This window comes from Bactrocera oleae, chromosome 2, assembly GCF_042242935.1.
Source record: "Bactrocera oleae isolate idBacOlea1 chromosome 2, idBacOlea1, whole genome shotgun sequence".
NCBI lineage: Eukaryota > Metazoa > Arthropoda > Insecta > Diptera > Tephritidae > Bactrocera > Bactrocera oleae.
In genome coordinates, this window is record NC_091536.1 from 52,961,335 (window position 1) to 52,976,452 (window position 15,118).

The 15,118-nt window shown below is 35.7% G+C and overlaps 1 protein-coding gene across 6 annotated transcripts in view; it reads right to left on the bottom strand.

Moving 5' to 3' along the window:
• The window catches only part of Dscam3 (Down syndrome cell adhesion molecule 3), a 188,613-nt gene that overhangs the window by 84,679 nt on the left and 88,816 nt on the right, over nt 1–15,118 (bottom strand). For all 6 annotated transcript variants that reach the window (XR_011398063.1, XM_070113166.1, XM_036365031.2 and 3 more), the window contains exons 8-9: nt 7,269–7,386; nt 6,711–6,934 (exon numbers count right to left, since the gene is read on the bottom strand). Coding sequence is in view for 5 of the 6 variants with exons in the window: in XM_070113166.1 (XP_069969267.1) it covers nt 6,711–6,934; nt 7,269–7,386 (342 nt within the window). In the remaining variant the exon portion in view is untranslated. The remainder of the gene's footprint in view (nt 1–6,710; nt 6,935–7,268; nt 7,387–15,118) is intronic.

A 15,118-nucleotide genomic window follows, 5' to 3' on the forward strand; every position in this document is an offset into this window, starting at 1 on the left:
AAGTAATTTTGAAGGGAAAGTTATACTACCTCCCCCCAAATGTGCTCTCATATTTGTCGATAATTTTAAAATATTTACAAATTTCCATAATGGAGAACTTTTAAGGCAAGCCTTCACAATGTCTGCTCTAGTTCCCCTTACTATTACCGGTAAAGTTTGGCGAAAGTCCCCAGCAAACATAACAGTAATCGCACCCATGATTTTATCACAGCTTCTAAGATCTCTAAGAGTTCTGTCTAGAGCTTCTACGTGAGCTCTGTGTATCATGGTACATTCGTCCCAGATTATTAGACTGACGGCTTGTAAAATTTTTCCCAAAGGGCCATTTTTGCGTATAGAGCACACGCTATCTTTCTCTAAAGACACAGTTAGGGGCAGTTTAAAAGTGGAATGAGCTGTGCGTCCACCTGCTAATAAGGTTGCAGCAATACCTGACGACGCTACTGCCAAGGCTAGCTTTCCTAGAGACCTTACTTTTGCTAATATAAGATTAGTGATAAACGTCTTGCCGGTCCCACCGGGAGCATCCAAAAATAAAATTCTTCCTTCATTAAAACGAACACTTTTCATGACACAATTATACGTTGTCACCTGGTCATTAACTAATCTTGGTTCATTTTGTGTGATATACTCATTTAATTCATTTATGTTATATGGTTTTCGCAACGCTACTTCTAACGGGTCCAGAAGCGAATTATTTCTTTTAGCTGCAGGAAGCCCAAAGTCGGTTAGGGATTTATCTAAAATCTCATGAATTTTATCTTCAATTGTGATTAGTCCATCATTGTATATATCATCATTTTATGCTAATGTCATATCCTGATTCTCTTTACGCATTCTGTTTAATATATCTTCACATAAAGCATCACGAAATTTATTCCATAACTCTAAGGGGTCAGATGGTTGGCAAAATATAAGGATAGTGGTAAATAACTCTCTTAATTTTGTAGCTGGCTCGGATATGATAGCATCGAACATGGTATTTTGCCAATGTTCATCTCCCTCCAGTAAACCTAATTCCTTGCAAGCGCCTTGGTACGTTTGGAAAATAACACCATTCACGGTTCTTAGATGTTAAAATGACATTGGACCGCGAACATATTGCAATAACATTCTTAAATAAAAACATTCAGTTTGAGTTGGATGAACGGCCTAAAGTTGTGTCTTTTTTTACACCGGGATATCCCCCAACATCTTGCCCGCGTCTTCTTCTAGAAAATGAATTTCTTTGCCAAACGTAATACTGGGGAACTTCGTGATATAAAAGGGTTTTTGCAAAATCGTCGCTTTTACAGAGATCAAAGAACGCTGTAAGTGCCGTTGATGAAGGATTGTTCACACGATCTTGGAGATTTTCATTATTATAAAAATATACTCTTTGTCTACTTTCCAAATGAACGGCTGAATGAACTACTGCCGGAAAACGTTCATGAATATAAAATTGGAAAATTCTCCAAAACGCCTTCGAGGAACTTATATAGCGACCACTTAGACATTTTTCTACTTCATCGTTATTACTTTGTAACGAAAATGTGGCTTGATCAGAACCTTTATGAATATACTTACAGATGTATTTAATAGCTTTGACCGATTGACAAAACTCTACGTTAATGTGTGCATTGAAAATTCCTGATAGCAGTGGATTATAGGGAACCACCCAACGATCCATTATCTACGCTCATTTCTGTACCTTTTACACGAATTATAGCTGTGTTTCCACCACTATCTGGAGACCTGCGTCTGTAGGTTGGATAACCGTCATCCCCCGTTTGTGTTTCCGAAATAAAATGCCTAGGCAACTTTTTAGAACAAACGTTTTCTTTCATACATGGTGATGTAGGATTATGAAATCCGCAAGGACCATGTATCATATTTTTATGACAATATTATGAAGAATCGGATCTTGTTGTATGTCACGTATTTCAGCCGATATTATTGCATCTATAGAATCTGGTTGAACTTTGTTAGCCAGCCACAATAAAATGTGGGCGTGAGGTAAACCTCTTTTTTGCCATTCTACACTGTAAACAAAGGCTTTCGATGGGCCAAAAATATTTTTCTTCGTTAATAGGTCTATCACTTTCTTGAGTTTTAAATGAATTACCCTAGAAATTAAATCATGTCTATCATAAGGATGTTGATTGGGCAATAACTCACTTTTTATTTCTGACCATTCGGGGTTACATGTAAATGTAATGAAGAGGTCAGGTCTTCCAAATTTCCTGACATATGTCATGGCATCTTGACTTTTTTCATTCATGAATCTGGGGGATCCTGTAAATGACGACGGCAATATAACGTGCTGGCCAATATAAGAAGCGTTTATATGTCCATCATTTACGACGGCATCTCTTAAATGAATGTACTCTTCTGCTCTCAATTTTTTTTGATTTCTTTTGATGAAGTCTAGCCTCTCAGAGATCATTTTTGCCGCCATATCAACACAATATTGGTTGAATAATCCTTTGAAATAATGTATACTGTTAAAGTCATTTATTCTCACCATGAATCTAAATGCATAAAACTGCATACATGAAACAGTTTTAGATGTAGCCGTAGTATTCTGCTGTGGAATATTAATGCAGTATCCGTCGTTTCCAAAGGGAAACAGTAAAGGATATTGCAGCGGGTCATAAGATCTATGAATTTCAGAAACTCGTTGAAGTCGACCATCTCTCGCAGTCAATACAATATCACGGGGACCTTTGTCTTCATCTATCATAAGAACAGCTACTTCATCTACTACCGGCGCATTATACCGACCTCTATGCTCATTAGGAGGTTTTACATCAGCATGAATGATAAGTTTTAAATCATTCGGTGGTCTATTTTCTAGATTGTACTTAAAACTTTGAATATACGATTTGAAAGCTTGGGTTTAAATTTGAGCGCAAGGATACCTGATCTGCATTGGAAACAAAATATATTTGCAGGAATTCGGGTTGTGCCCCTACAGCTGGAAGTAAGTCACCGATTAAATGATAAACTTGCCCTTGGACTTTAAAAGTGGGCATAAAGTTTCCCTCACGAATTTCTTTGGCACCAAATGAAGTCATCTGAAATAATGTATTATATTGCCTTGAGTGATTTAAGAAATGCTTAAATGATGGATGTGAGCCTGATATCAGTTTCTTTAAAACAGATGTTGGTTCCGGAATTATAGGTATATTTACTTTGCCACCACTACAACACAGTCCAGGAGTTTCAGCTGCCCATTTTTTTGCTTGGCATAAGTTGCATATTTTATCCATTCTACCAATATCAATATCATTTAGCTCAGAATAGTCAACGGTACAATCATAAGCAAAAGCAGCATTTAATAAATTATGTTGTCTGCGAGTTCTATTCCTAGTTGATCGGGCATTTTGCTGTGCTAATCGGTGGGATCGTTCAGCGCTTGATTCCCGATCGCGGTTAGCCAATGTTCGGGCATTATGTGAGGCCAAACGTTGAGAACGTTCAGCACTCGATTCCCGATCGCGGTTAGCCAATGTTCGGGCATTCTGTGAAGCCAAACGTTGAGAACAATCAGCACTCGATTTCCGTTGCCGGTTTGCCAAAGTTCGGAAATTTTGTGAGGCTAAACGCTGCGAACGTTCAACGCTTGATTCCCTTGCACGGTTTTGTTCAGTAATTGCTCGTTGTGTAGCCAACCTGTGCATATTTTCAAAAGAAAAGAAAATGAAAACTTAACTAAAGCGTATCTCGTAATAAAAAAAAAGAAACGTAAGATTAAGAAGATTAATAATTATCAACCTTATTACTTTTATTTTTAACGATTATGTCAAAAGAACAACCGTAAAATGAAAATAAGGTAAACTAACTTTATGCTTAAACTTAACCCTAATCTAATGAGAATAAATAGGTAGACCACACCTATTTAAAGGTTTTATCTAAAGCAAAAAAAAAAATTAGAAACTGAATACGTTAAACTAAACCCTAATCTAATAAGAATAATTAAGTAGGCGACACCTATTTAGGTACCTATAGGTATTATGTACCACAAAAAAAAAATATTAGAAACTAAATACTATTTTTAAAACAAACAACACTATACTTATAGAAAACACATACTTATAAATTAATAATCTACATGAAAACAAAAAAGTGTTATTATTGTGTAATTAAATACTATCCTAAAACAAATAAAGTACCTACTATATAGAAAACAACTACAAAATGAAACTGTGTTTAAAAAGTAATATTACGATGATAATTATATCGCATAAACAAATTAGCGCTGCATTCAACCGTTCAGTAGGGAGCCGACCGCGCGAGTGAGACGCGCGGCATGGTATCTCGTTGAGCTACACCCCCCTCCCGGCTTGCCCGCAAGTACCACCTCTCTACCGCCGCGCCGGCCAGCGCAGAGAGTGAGTTGGTTTTGTTTCGGAGTTATTTATCATTGTAATCTTTAAAGTTTTTTGTTGAAATTAAGTTATGTCAAAGACAATTTTATTCACAATGAAGTACTCTTAACCAACAACATATTTATTTGAATAAAGATTAATATTATTATGTTGATACAACTTAAACAAACTATTTCGATCAAATTAGGTACCATAAAAACGGTTTTTGTGAGTTAATCTTAAAAGATAGACATATACTATCGCGGACTGTTTTTAGATCATTAAAAGAGCTATTATTCATTAATACATATTTTTTGTGTATATTGAACCGTTTTCACGGCGCACGCAACGGAAGGCTTCAAAGATGAAATAATTTCTCCCGTTTTTTACACATTTACCACTATATCTTTGCTCCTATTGGTCATAGCGTTGTTATATAGCCTATAGCCTTCCTCGATAACTGGACTATCCAACCCAAAAAGAATTATTCAATTCGAACCAGTAGTTTTGGAGATTAGCGCGTTCAAACAAACAAACTCTTCAGCTTTATATAATAATATTAGTATAGATTAGTAGAGCTATCACAACTCATTCATTTTACCGAGTGAACCATAGTGTGCCTTTTTATACTCTCGCAACCTGTTGCTACAGAGTATAATAGTTTTGTTCACCTAACGGTTGTTTGTATCACCTAGAACTAACGAGTTAGATATAGGGTTATGTATATATAAATGATCAGGATGAAGAGACGAGTTGAAATCCGGGTGACTGTCTGTCCGTCCGTCCGTCTGTCCGTCCGTGCAAGCTTTAACTTAAGTAAAAATTTAGATATCTTTATTTAACTTGGTACACATGTTTCTAGGTGCCATAAGACGGTTGATATTGCAGATGGGCGTAATCGGACCACTGCCACGCCCACAAAACGCCATTAATCAAAAACAAATAAATTGCCATAACTAAGCTCCGCAATAAGATACAAGACTGTTATTTGGTACACAGGATCACATTAGGGAGGGGCATCTGCAGTTAGAATTTGTTTTTTAAAGTGGGCGTGGTCCCGCGTCTAATAGGTTTAATGTGCATATCTCCTAAACCGCTAATGCTATAATAACAAAATTCACTGGAAGCAAATGTTTTTAGAACCTCTACCTACAGTGTGGAAATAGTTGAAATCGGGTGGCAACTCCGCCCACTCCCCATATAACGGTACTGTTAAAACATATCAAGCAACAATGATTATATCGGGGTAAAACTTTGCGTGAGTATGCCACCTTGTGACCAAAAATTGTCTAAATCGAACCAAAACTGTTCAAGCCCCTAAGTACTAAATATGTGGACCCCAGTGCCTATAGTTGACCTTCTACCGAAATTATCAGTCAATCCACAAAGAAATCTCAAACGAGTATACCATTTGACTTTGCGAGAGTATAAAATGTTCGGTTACATCCGAACTTAGCGCTTCCTTACTTGTTTCCATATAAAGACATTTCGAAAAAGTTAAGTTTATTGGAACCGACATTATATAAGTCAAAAATTTAAATGGGACTGAAACAAAATTAAACTTTACGCCACGATTGATATGTTTTAACTGTCTTATATACTCACAACGACTTCCAGTCCCCATTCTGTATATAAGGATCTCGTAGGAACGTATAAACTTGTTCTGAATATGAGATAATTTTATGAAAGTACTTCATACTTAAAGTCACAATGTAACAGTATGTCTAATGCACGCGCGCTCGCTACATTCGTACGATTGGGGAGAATATTACATCTTTGATTCCGACCAAACTCAATCCTTCCCGACTACAACACTTCTACTTGCCGCTGAAACACACTGCTTCCATTTTCAAATTAACAAGTGTCCTTAGCAATCGGTTTCGACCGCACTTTCCGCTTACCTACTCATTTTATATTCGGATTGTGTCTCTTAAGGAACAATGTTGTAACAATGTTGTAACAATGTTCAATGCACCGAAACCTGGACGTTTAAATCAAAAAGCTGAAAACCATATCTACAGATCTACAAATCCACTAAAATTTATGTGTTTTTGCTGTTGCCAGTGCAGCTAAAAGCAAATCACTTGACAATTGTAGCAAAATTTCGATGCGAGTTTTGAAGAAATTCAAAACTCCAATTTACCAATCAGCTTACTTTAAACAATTCCAGTCTTACGAAAAAGTAAATTATAACGAAAGCGCTTTCTAATGTTAGTAATACAGAGTTTCAAGTAGTACCAGAAGCCCCAATCTACGGATTCGTAGCCATGCCTTCAGATGTGGAAACAGGATATATGTATGTATGTATAAATGTGCTTGCATTTATCTAAGCTTTAATTCAGACTTCAAACATTCACTTACTTCTCCCGGCCGTTGCTAAGCGCATTGTTGCCCTGTAACGGCATTCCATTGTGCAGCCACTCGACGCCATCGATAGCTGAACCCGTGGTCGAACAGTTGAAAATTGCCATTCCGCCCGAATTGACAATTTGCACTTGCGGCAGAATATGCACCGACACATATGAGTTAACCAGCAGACGGATTTCGATGCGCTGTTCGCCGAATTGATTCGCCGCTTGGCACACCTGGGCATAAAAAAGACGGAAAAAATTAAAGTGATGTGAGATGCAGTACTTATGTATGGAAAACATAGAAAATCTTGTAAGCACAGAAAAAACGCTGGGGCTTGCGTTCAATGGCAACATGCCACTGCAAATTGACAATTTCCTTGGCAAATTACGCAGTTTTCCACAAGTTGCCGTTAATGAGATTTCTAACTCGATTTCCACTGCAAAGTGCGATGATTGAGACCCACGGTAATATAGGCTTTTATGCACACATAACTCATTTCCTCTAGCTCAGTGTATCGTAGAGCAGTCCACTTTCTTAAGTTGAAGCTACTTTTCAGCGCTCACTTACCCATTTGCCGGCGTCCCGTTCGTCAGCATTTTTGATAAGTAACAGCGTGCGTGACAATATTACACGCTGTGAAGATGGAATCGGGTACAATGCTGATGAATCCGAAACACGATACCATCTGCAAGCACAAAATTACAAAAGTACCAGACGTTAGTAAAGTGACAAATAAGTAAGAAAAAGAACGAAATAACATCAAACAAGTAAGGAACGTCTTAGTTCAGGCGCAACCGAATATTTTATACTCTTGCAACTTGCATGGATCAAAGCCGGATAAATACCTTCAGATGATGTGAAAATTTTATATTAAATGTTGCAAAAAAATTCAACATTCATTATTCGACAAAATCATAAATGGATTACAATCAACTTTGTATCTAATTAGCTTACGTTCGTTAAGGTACTTCACATACCATCACCAATATACATATAAGGAGTAAATTATGCTAAATTTTTTAAAATTTTGTAATTAGTTATACGGGGGCTGATGCAAGTTTTACCCAACTTTATCCATATTAAGCAAAAAGATTCATTATTATTAGAGGAACACGCCTTTTCAATTTCAATAAGTTAACTTACATATTGACCGATAAACCACATAACTTTTAAGAAAACTTGCGCATTTAATTTAATTTTTCATTATTTTGACATTGTAACGACATATGGGAGTTGGGGGTAGTATTGACTGTAAAAAATTTTTGCCAATACCACATACTAATAAAATGCTACAGACAAATAAAATGCCTCCAGAGTTTCACATACCATCACCAATCATAGGTTATGGAGTGAAGAAAGCCGGATTTTCGAAAATTCTACCTCTATAGGGGCTAGGTCAAGTTTTCACCTCTGTTATTAGCAAAACACGCCATCTCATTTTCATTGAGTTAACTTACATATGGGCCGATATATGCGATATAAAGTCACCCAGAAGTTCGAAAAACTTTTTATTAGGTATGCGGGGGCTTAGGGAAGTATTGACCCGATTCAGCTCATTTTCGACATTAAGACGTACTATTATCAGAAAAGTATTCTCTCCAAATTTCATATATATCTCACATATTCACCGATATTTTCGGTAAAAAGTCAACTATAGCCACTGGGGTCCACATATTCACAACCTAGAGTCTTCTACAGTTTTGGTTCGCTTTGGTGACACACTTCAAAGGCACTATTCGTGCAAAGTTTTATCCCGTTATATTTATTAATTGGTGCTTTATTTGTATACTGGAATGTGAAAGAATCAGATGGAATTTAAAATTGTGTTACATGGGAAGTAGGAGTGGTTCTTGCCCGATTTTGCCAGTGTGGCATGTTATGTACTGAATTTGGTTGAAATCAGTCTAGCAGGTCCCGAAATATATGATTTCACCTAAAAGTGGGCGGTGCCACACTGACCCTTCAATTTTGATACCGGCTCCCACAAAGTCCTCTTGTGCCATCCTGGGTGTAAAATTTAATGTCTCTAAAACCATTATATGGGAGTGGCCGAGGTTATCATCCAATTTCACACTATCGTAAGAAGGATTGAAAACATTTGACCTGCGCAAATCTGGGTGATATAGCTTAATTGGTTTGGGAGATATAGACACTAAACTTATAAGAGGCCACGCCCACTTTTTAAATGTTTTCAAACGACCCTCCTCAATGTGATTCGTTGTGCCAAATTTGAGTTCTGTATCTTTATTGATGGCTTAGTTATGGCACTTTATACGTTGTCGATAAATGGCAATTTATGGGTGTGCCAGTGGTTCGATTACGGCCATCTACGAACTCGACCTTACTTTTTCGCCGAGGAACGTGCTTAATAAGTTTCATCAAGATATCTTAATTTTTACTCAAGTTATCGCTTGCACAGCCGGTTAAACGGACGGACGGACAGATGGACGGACGGACAGTCACCCGGATTTCAACTGATCTCGTCATCCTGATCATTTATATTCATTTATAGAATTCCATATCTATATCGATTAGGTTTACGTGATACAAACAACAGTTAGCGGAACAAAACTATTATACTCTGTAGCAACATGTTGCAAGAGTATTGAAACGACCTTCGAATGATTGCTTCAAACTATAATTTTATGGTATCTGCTTGCGTGCGTGTATGGGTAGAAAGTAACTCGGCAAATATCCACAGTATCCTAAGCGTGCTTGTAACACCTGTGGCCGGCTCTGCATAGACATATAAACTACTAGGTGTATGTGCTACACGGTCTGCAACCATGGCAATGAATTATTTGCCTCATTGTCAGCCCAAAAGTTTCTCTTCAGACGGATGCGTACAAATTTCCACATTCCCACATCTACCGTTATCTGTTTTCACTGCCACTGGCAGTCTATCTCCCGCGAGCATTTCGTTTAGCCAATATATGCAATTCATTTTCTTTTTTATACTCTCTCAACATGTTGCTACAGAGTATAAAAGTTTTGTTCACCTAAGGATGTTTGTATCATTTAAAATAAATCGAAAAGATATGCAGTTATATATTTACATATAAATGATCAGGATGACGAGACGAGATAAAATCCGGGTGGGTTTTTGTCCGTCCGTTCGGCTGTGCAAGATGTAGCTTGAGTATATTGGGATATTCCTATATATGTATGTGTATTGGTTGCACCCAAGGGATCTTGGCATTGTAGTTGGACAGAATCGGCGTATTGTCATACCTATAAAGGCCATTTATCGAAAACCTATAAATTGCCATAAGTAAACTCCACAATAATATACAAAATCGGTATCTGTGGGTGGAAAAATTCCCAAACCAATGTGTGAAATAATATATGTGATCAAATGTTCGGTTACGTCCGAACTTGGTCCTTCTTTACTTACTTTTTGCTGTGGTCTTGCTGAGTTTGTGTGTTCAAAAGTTGTTTATATCGTTGCAATTTTTATAGTGAATTATTATAATAAATTTACAACTTGCAATAAATGTGCTTGTAAATTATATTACAGCTAAATGTTTTCGACATACCTTTAATAATATAAAAATGTGTGTTTTCAGTTCTTTAGGCTTGGTGCACACGGGTGTTGCACCCTTGGTGTTTACTCTTTACTTTTGGAGAATATATATTTATCTAAAGTATATCTAAGTGTAAATAACGGTACGTAATATTTCATATTAACCTTAAAAAATTTGGAAAAAAGGGGTCTCCTCGTTATCAAGTTCTTCACTTATAATAACAAATTCCAACCATTTCTATAAAATTGTCTCCTTACTAAAAAGTTGTTTAGTTTAGTCCAACCGATCATCCCCACCACTAATAGGTTTAAGGTACATATCTCCCGAGCCATTAAAGGTAAAACAACCAGACTTTCTGAGGACAAGTTTTTGTAGGCATCCTCAGGCAGTGGGGAACTGAGTATTAAAACTACTTACGTGGCGATAACTTACTAAATCAATACGTCAGAATCAATAAAATTCATAGTCAAGGTGCGTTTGGAAGGCTTGGAAGGCTTCGAAGGGATCACTGTAAACATTTATGTGATACAATCCGAAACCGGACAAAATCGGACTACATAAACGCCTCCTTCGGATATATAATAATTTTAAATTTCTCAAGGAACACTCTCTCACTCTGACAAATATTCGAAATCGGACCATAACTTTCAAGTCGCAGAATATGTGGACCTCAGACTTGTTATGAAAAGTATCAGTCAATCCGTCAGTTAAATTATTGAAATTTAAAGAGAATTACCTATATTTCCTAATCAAAATGTGTCCTTGTGTCAAATCGGGTCAATATTTTCCGAAGCCCTCGTATGCCTAATACAAAAATTATTGCACTTCTGGTTGACTTTATTCTGTATATATTGGTTTAAAAGTAAGTTATCTAAATGAAACTTAGAAGAGTCTTTTTTCCTGGTAATAGAACATCGTAATGCCAAAAATGGATAAAATCGGATAAGTACTACCTCTAGCCCTATATAGGTATAGCACCTAATATAAGAAATTCGAATTCCGGTTGGCTTTATATCGTATACCCATCATAATTAGGTGAATTTTAATATAAATATCTCGAACACGAAGCAAAATTTTGTCGTGAAACTTAATGAGTCTAGGACTTGTAGTACATATTCATGCTATACTAAATATTAATGCCATCCAATTTCAAATCCAAAATTTCATCTAAAAACTGCTCTTTCTTACTTGTTAATAATAATTAAAATAATAAAAATTGTTATTTATTGAAATGAAATTTCAATGAAGGTAACACGCATGAATTGGTAATTTACAACTTAACTTAACTTACGACCAGAATGTTTTAAAGTTTACAATCATAAGTATGTACATACCTATGTATGTGTAAACAGTATACGAATAAAGTATTGATAGAAAAAGACAAAAATAAATAAAAACGGGAAGATAAATGTATTTCGGTGTGTCTTTTCATTATTGGGGTTTGTTAATTATACTCAAAACTTATCGAGGCAAAACGTTGCATAAATAATTCTACGGGTGTGGGCTAACTTATTTATTATTTTTTGTTTAATATAGTCTAAAAATAACCATTTGGTTGACTTTTAAATGATGAATTCAGTCCCTGAAATATCCAGCATGTTCAGTCAGTATAAGAATTAAATATATTAAATTAAAGTAAAATTTTAAAATTGATTAAATTTTTCGACCTAATTGAACTACCGTTGTTCTCTTTCAATATGAATGTCCCTCGAATGTATGTGCTTGCAGTATGTTGTTCCAGTTAACACAAAATCTGGTTTATATAAATATTAACTAATTATGCTGATTTGGAAATAAAAACATAATATTACAGGGTTACAAACTACACACTAAAGGTGACATACTGTTAAGAGGCATAAAAAATTGAAGAAAATAATGAGAAGGCAACCTTGAGAATCTATAAAAACCGGAGTTTTGCACAAACGTTGTGGATGGCGTAGACAGGTTTTGTCCGTTCGTACATACTGAAAATAAAACTTCACTGGAGAAGCATTTCTCTGACCAATATGGTAGCACCCACTTTGGGCAATTTTGCTATCTTATATGTACTATACATTCTATATAGAGTTTAATAACTGATGGCGCGAAAATTAAAGAGTTCTCCGAAAAAAATTAGTTTTGAAAACAGCGTGTAACCTCTCCAAATTTAACCTGTTTAGCTTGATTCAGAGATAATTATATAATTATTGTAAATATATCTCCTCCCATTAGAGCAGTAAGCTTTAAAGAAATCATAAACATGTAGAAAACATAACTACGAGTATATTGGTCAACATGGTATAAATAAATTTATCTCACTGAATTAGGCAGAAATTAAGATAATGGCCAATATTATTATGACAATATGATTGAAATCGGCTACCAAACCCTACTCGTCCTCCTACTGTTAATATCTAGCTATTTTTCATATCTTCAATTATATAATCCACTCTTGAAAGAAAAATCTACAAATTACGGCAACATCAAAGTTGTGAGAAAGAGAGGAACCTGCATACATAGCGGATGAGTAATCTACATCATATGCAATCAATCACTGTCAAGAGAGCCAAACACCGCTGCATATATATATTTTGTGGCAAAGTCCAATACGCTAGTACGGCGTTAGTTTTACTCACGTGCACATATGTACCATATGAATATGTGTTGAAGATTCACTTGCCACATGACAGAGTTGCTCATTTAACGATTTGCGTTTTCTGACCGCAGGACTTCTTACCAAAATTTGAAGAAAATAAAAAAAAATAATAAAATATAATGCCAGAAAGTAAGAAAGAGCTAAGTTCGGGTACACACGAATATTTTGAACTCTCGCAATTTGCAGGGAACAAAGCCGATGAAAAACTTTCAGGTATTGACAAAGCTTTATAAAACAAAGTTTTGCGAAAATATTCAACTTGTATATTCGAAGAAATCGAACGAATTATAATAATTTATAAGCCGCAGGATTACTTAATTTTATTACTTTGTGTTCAAAATATTAAATTTTTGGAATTAAGCTGTAGTATATTATACGCACATCTTACTTATAGATCGATAAACATATATATAAGTTTAACCGAAAGATTGAAAATCGTATATTGAAGCAGGAGTAATGTAGCCATAATTTTAATACATATTGACCCCAACTTTTCTGATTGTCACAAATGTGTCTTACCTGATCATATATACTAAATTTTTAATTTGTGTAAAGCGAATCTAAAAGAAGCAAACTAACTAAAGGGTTAAATTAAGATAATTTATAAAACACATAAATAGATGATATAATGTATATAGCTGTATTTTGAAATGTATATAGATACATACAAATATGATGCGGTTAATCTGGCACCGCTCCTGTAACTATTCATTAAAATCAATCGTTTTTTACATGCATACATTTATTGTTTCATACTCTAAATATGCATATTTTTATACTCTCGCAACCTGTTGCTACAGAGTATAATAGTTTTGTTCACTTAACGGTTGTTTGTATCACCTAAAACTAATCGTGTTAGATATAGGGTTATGTACTTATGTATAAATGATCAGGATGAAGAGAAGAGTTGAAATCCGGTTGACTGTCTGTCCGTCCGTCTGTCCGTCCGTCCGTGCAAGCTGTAACTTGAGTAAAAATTGAGATATCTTTATGAAACTTGGTAGACATGTTTCTTGGTACCGTGAGACGGTTAGTATTGCAGATGGGCGCCCACTGCCACCCCCACAAAACGCCAATAATAAAAACAAATAAATTGCCATAAGTAAGCTCCGCAATAAGATACAAGACTGTTGTTTGGTACACAGGATCACATTAGAGAGGGGCATCTGCAGTTAACATTATTTTTTTAAAGTGGGCGTGGTCCCGCTCCTAATAGGTTTATTGAGTAGATCTCCTAAACCGCCAATGCTATAATAACAAAATTCACTAGAAGCAAATGTTTTTAGAACCTCTACCTAGATTATGAAAACAGTTGAAATCGGGTATCAACTCCGCCCACTCCCCATATAACGGTACTGTTAAAAACTACTAAAAGCGCGATAAATCAAGCACTAAATACGCCAGATACATTAAATTTTATCTCTGAGATGGTATGAGATGACTTTATAGCGTGGCACAGCCCACTTTTAGGTGAAAGCCCATATCTTGAGATCTGCTCAACCGATTTCAACCAAATTCGGTGCATAACGTTCCTTTCATGTTTCTATGACATAGTATGATAATGGGCGAAATCGGACTACAATCACGCTTATTTCCCATATAACACCATTTTCAATTCCATCTGATTCTTTCACTTTCCACTATGCATATCAAGGAACAATGATTATATCGGGGTAAAACTTTGCGTGAGTATGCCACCTTGTGACCAAAAATTGTCTAAATCGAACAAAAACTGTTCAAGCCCTTAAGTACTAAATATCTGGACCCCAGTGCCTATAATTGACCTTCTACCGAAAATATCAGTCAATCCACAAAGAAATCTCATACCCATTTGACTTTGCGAGAGTATAAAATGTTCGGTTACATCCGAACTTAGCTCTTTCTTACTTGTTATTTAGTTACATTTGAGCAAGAACGCGTTTTTATTAGAGAGAGATATGTGAGATATCTTAAAGAAATTATGTTTAAGATATCTCACATATTGACCGGTATACCATATACCGTATATAGTTTGAAAATCTTTCTATTAAGTATATATTATATATCGGGGCTAGTGGATGTATTAAACTGATTGTAACCATTTTTGGCATCCCGACATATTATTTCGTAGGTTGCACGGACGGACTTACGGACAAACAGTCAGCCTGAATTCAACTCGACCGATTATCTTGATCATTCATTTATTTATATACCATACATACCATATATTTATACTCCATATCAATCTCGATTTGTTAATGGTGTTACAAACAACTGTA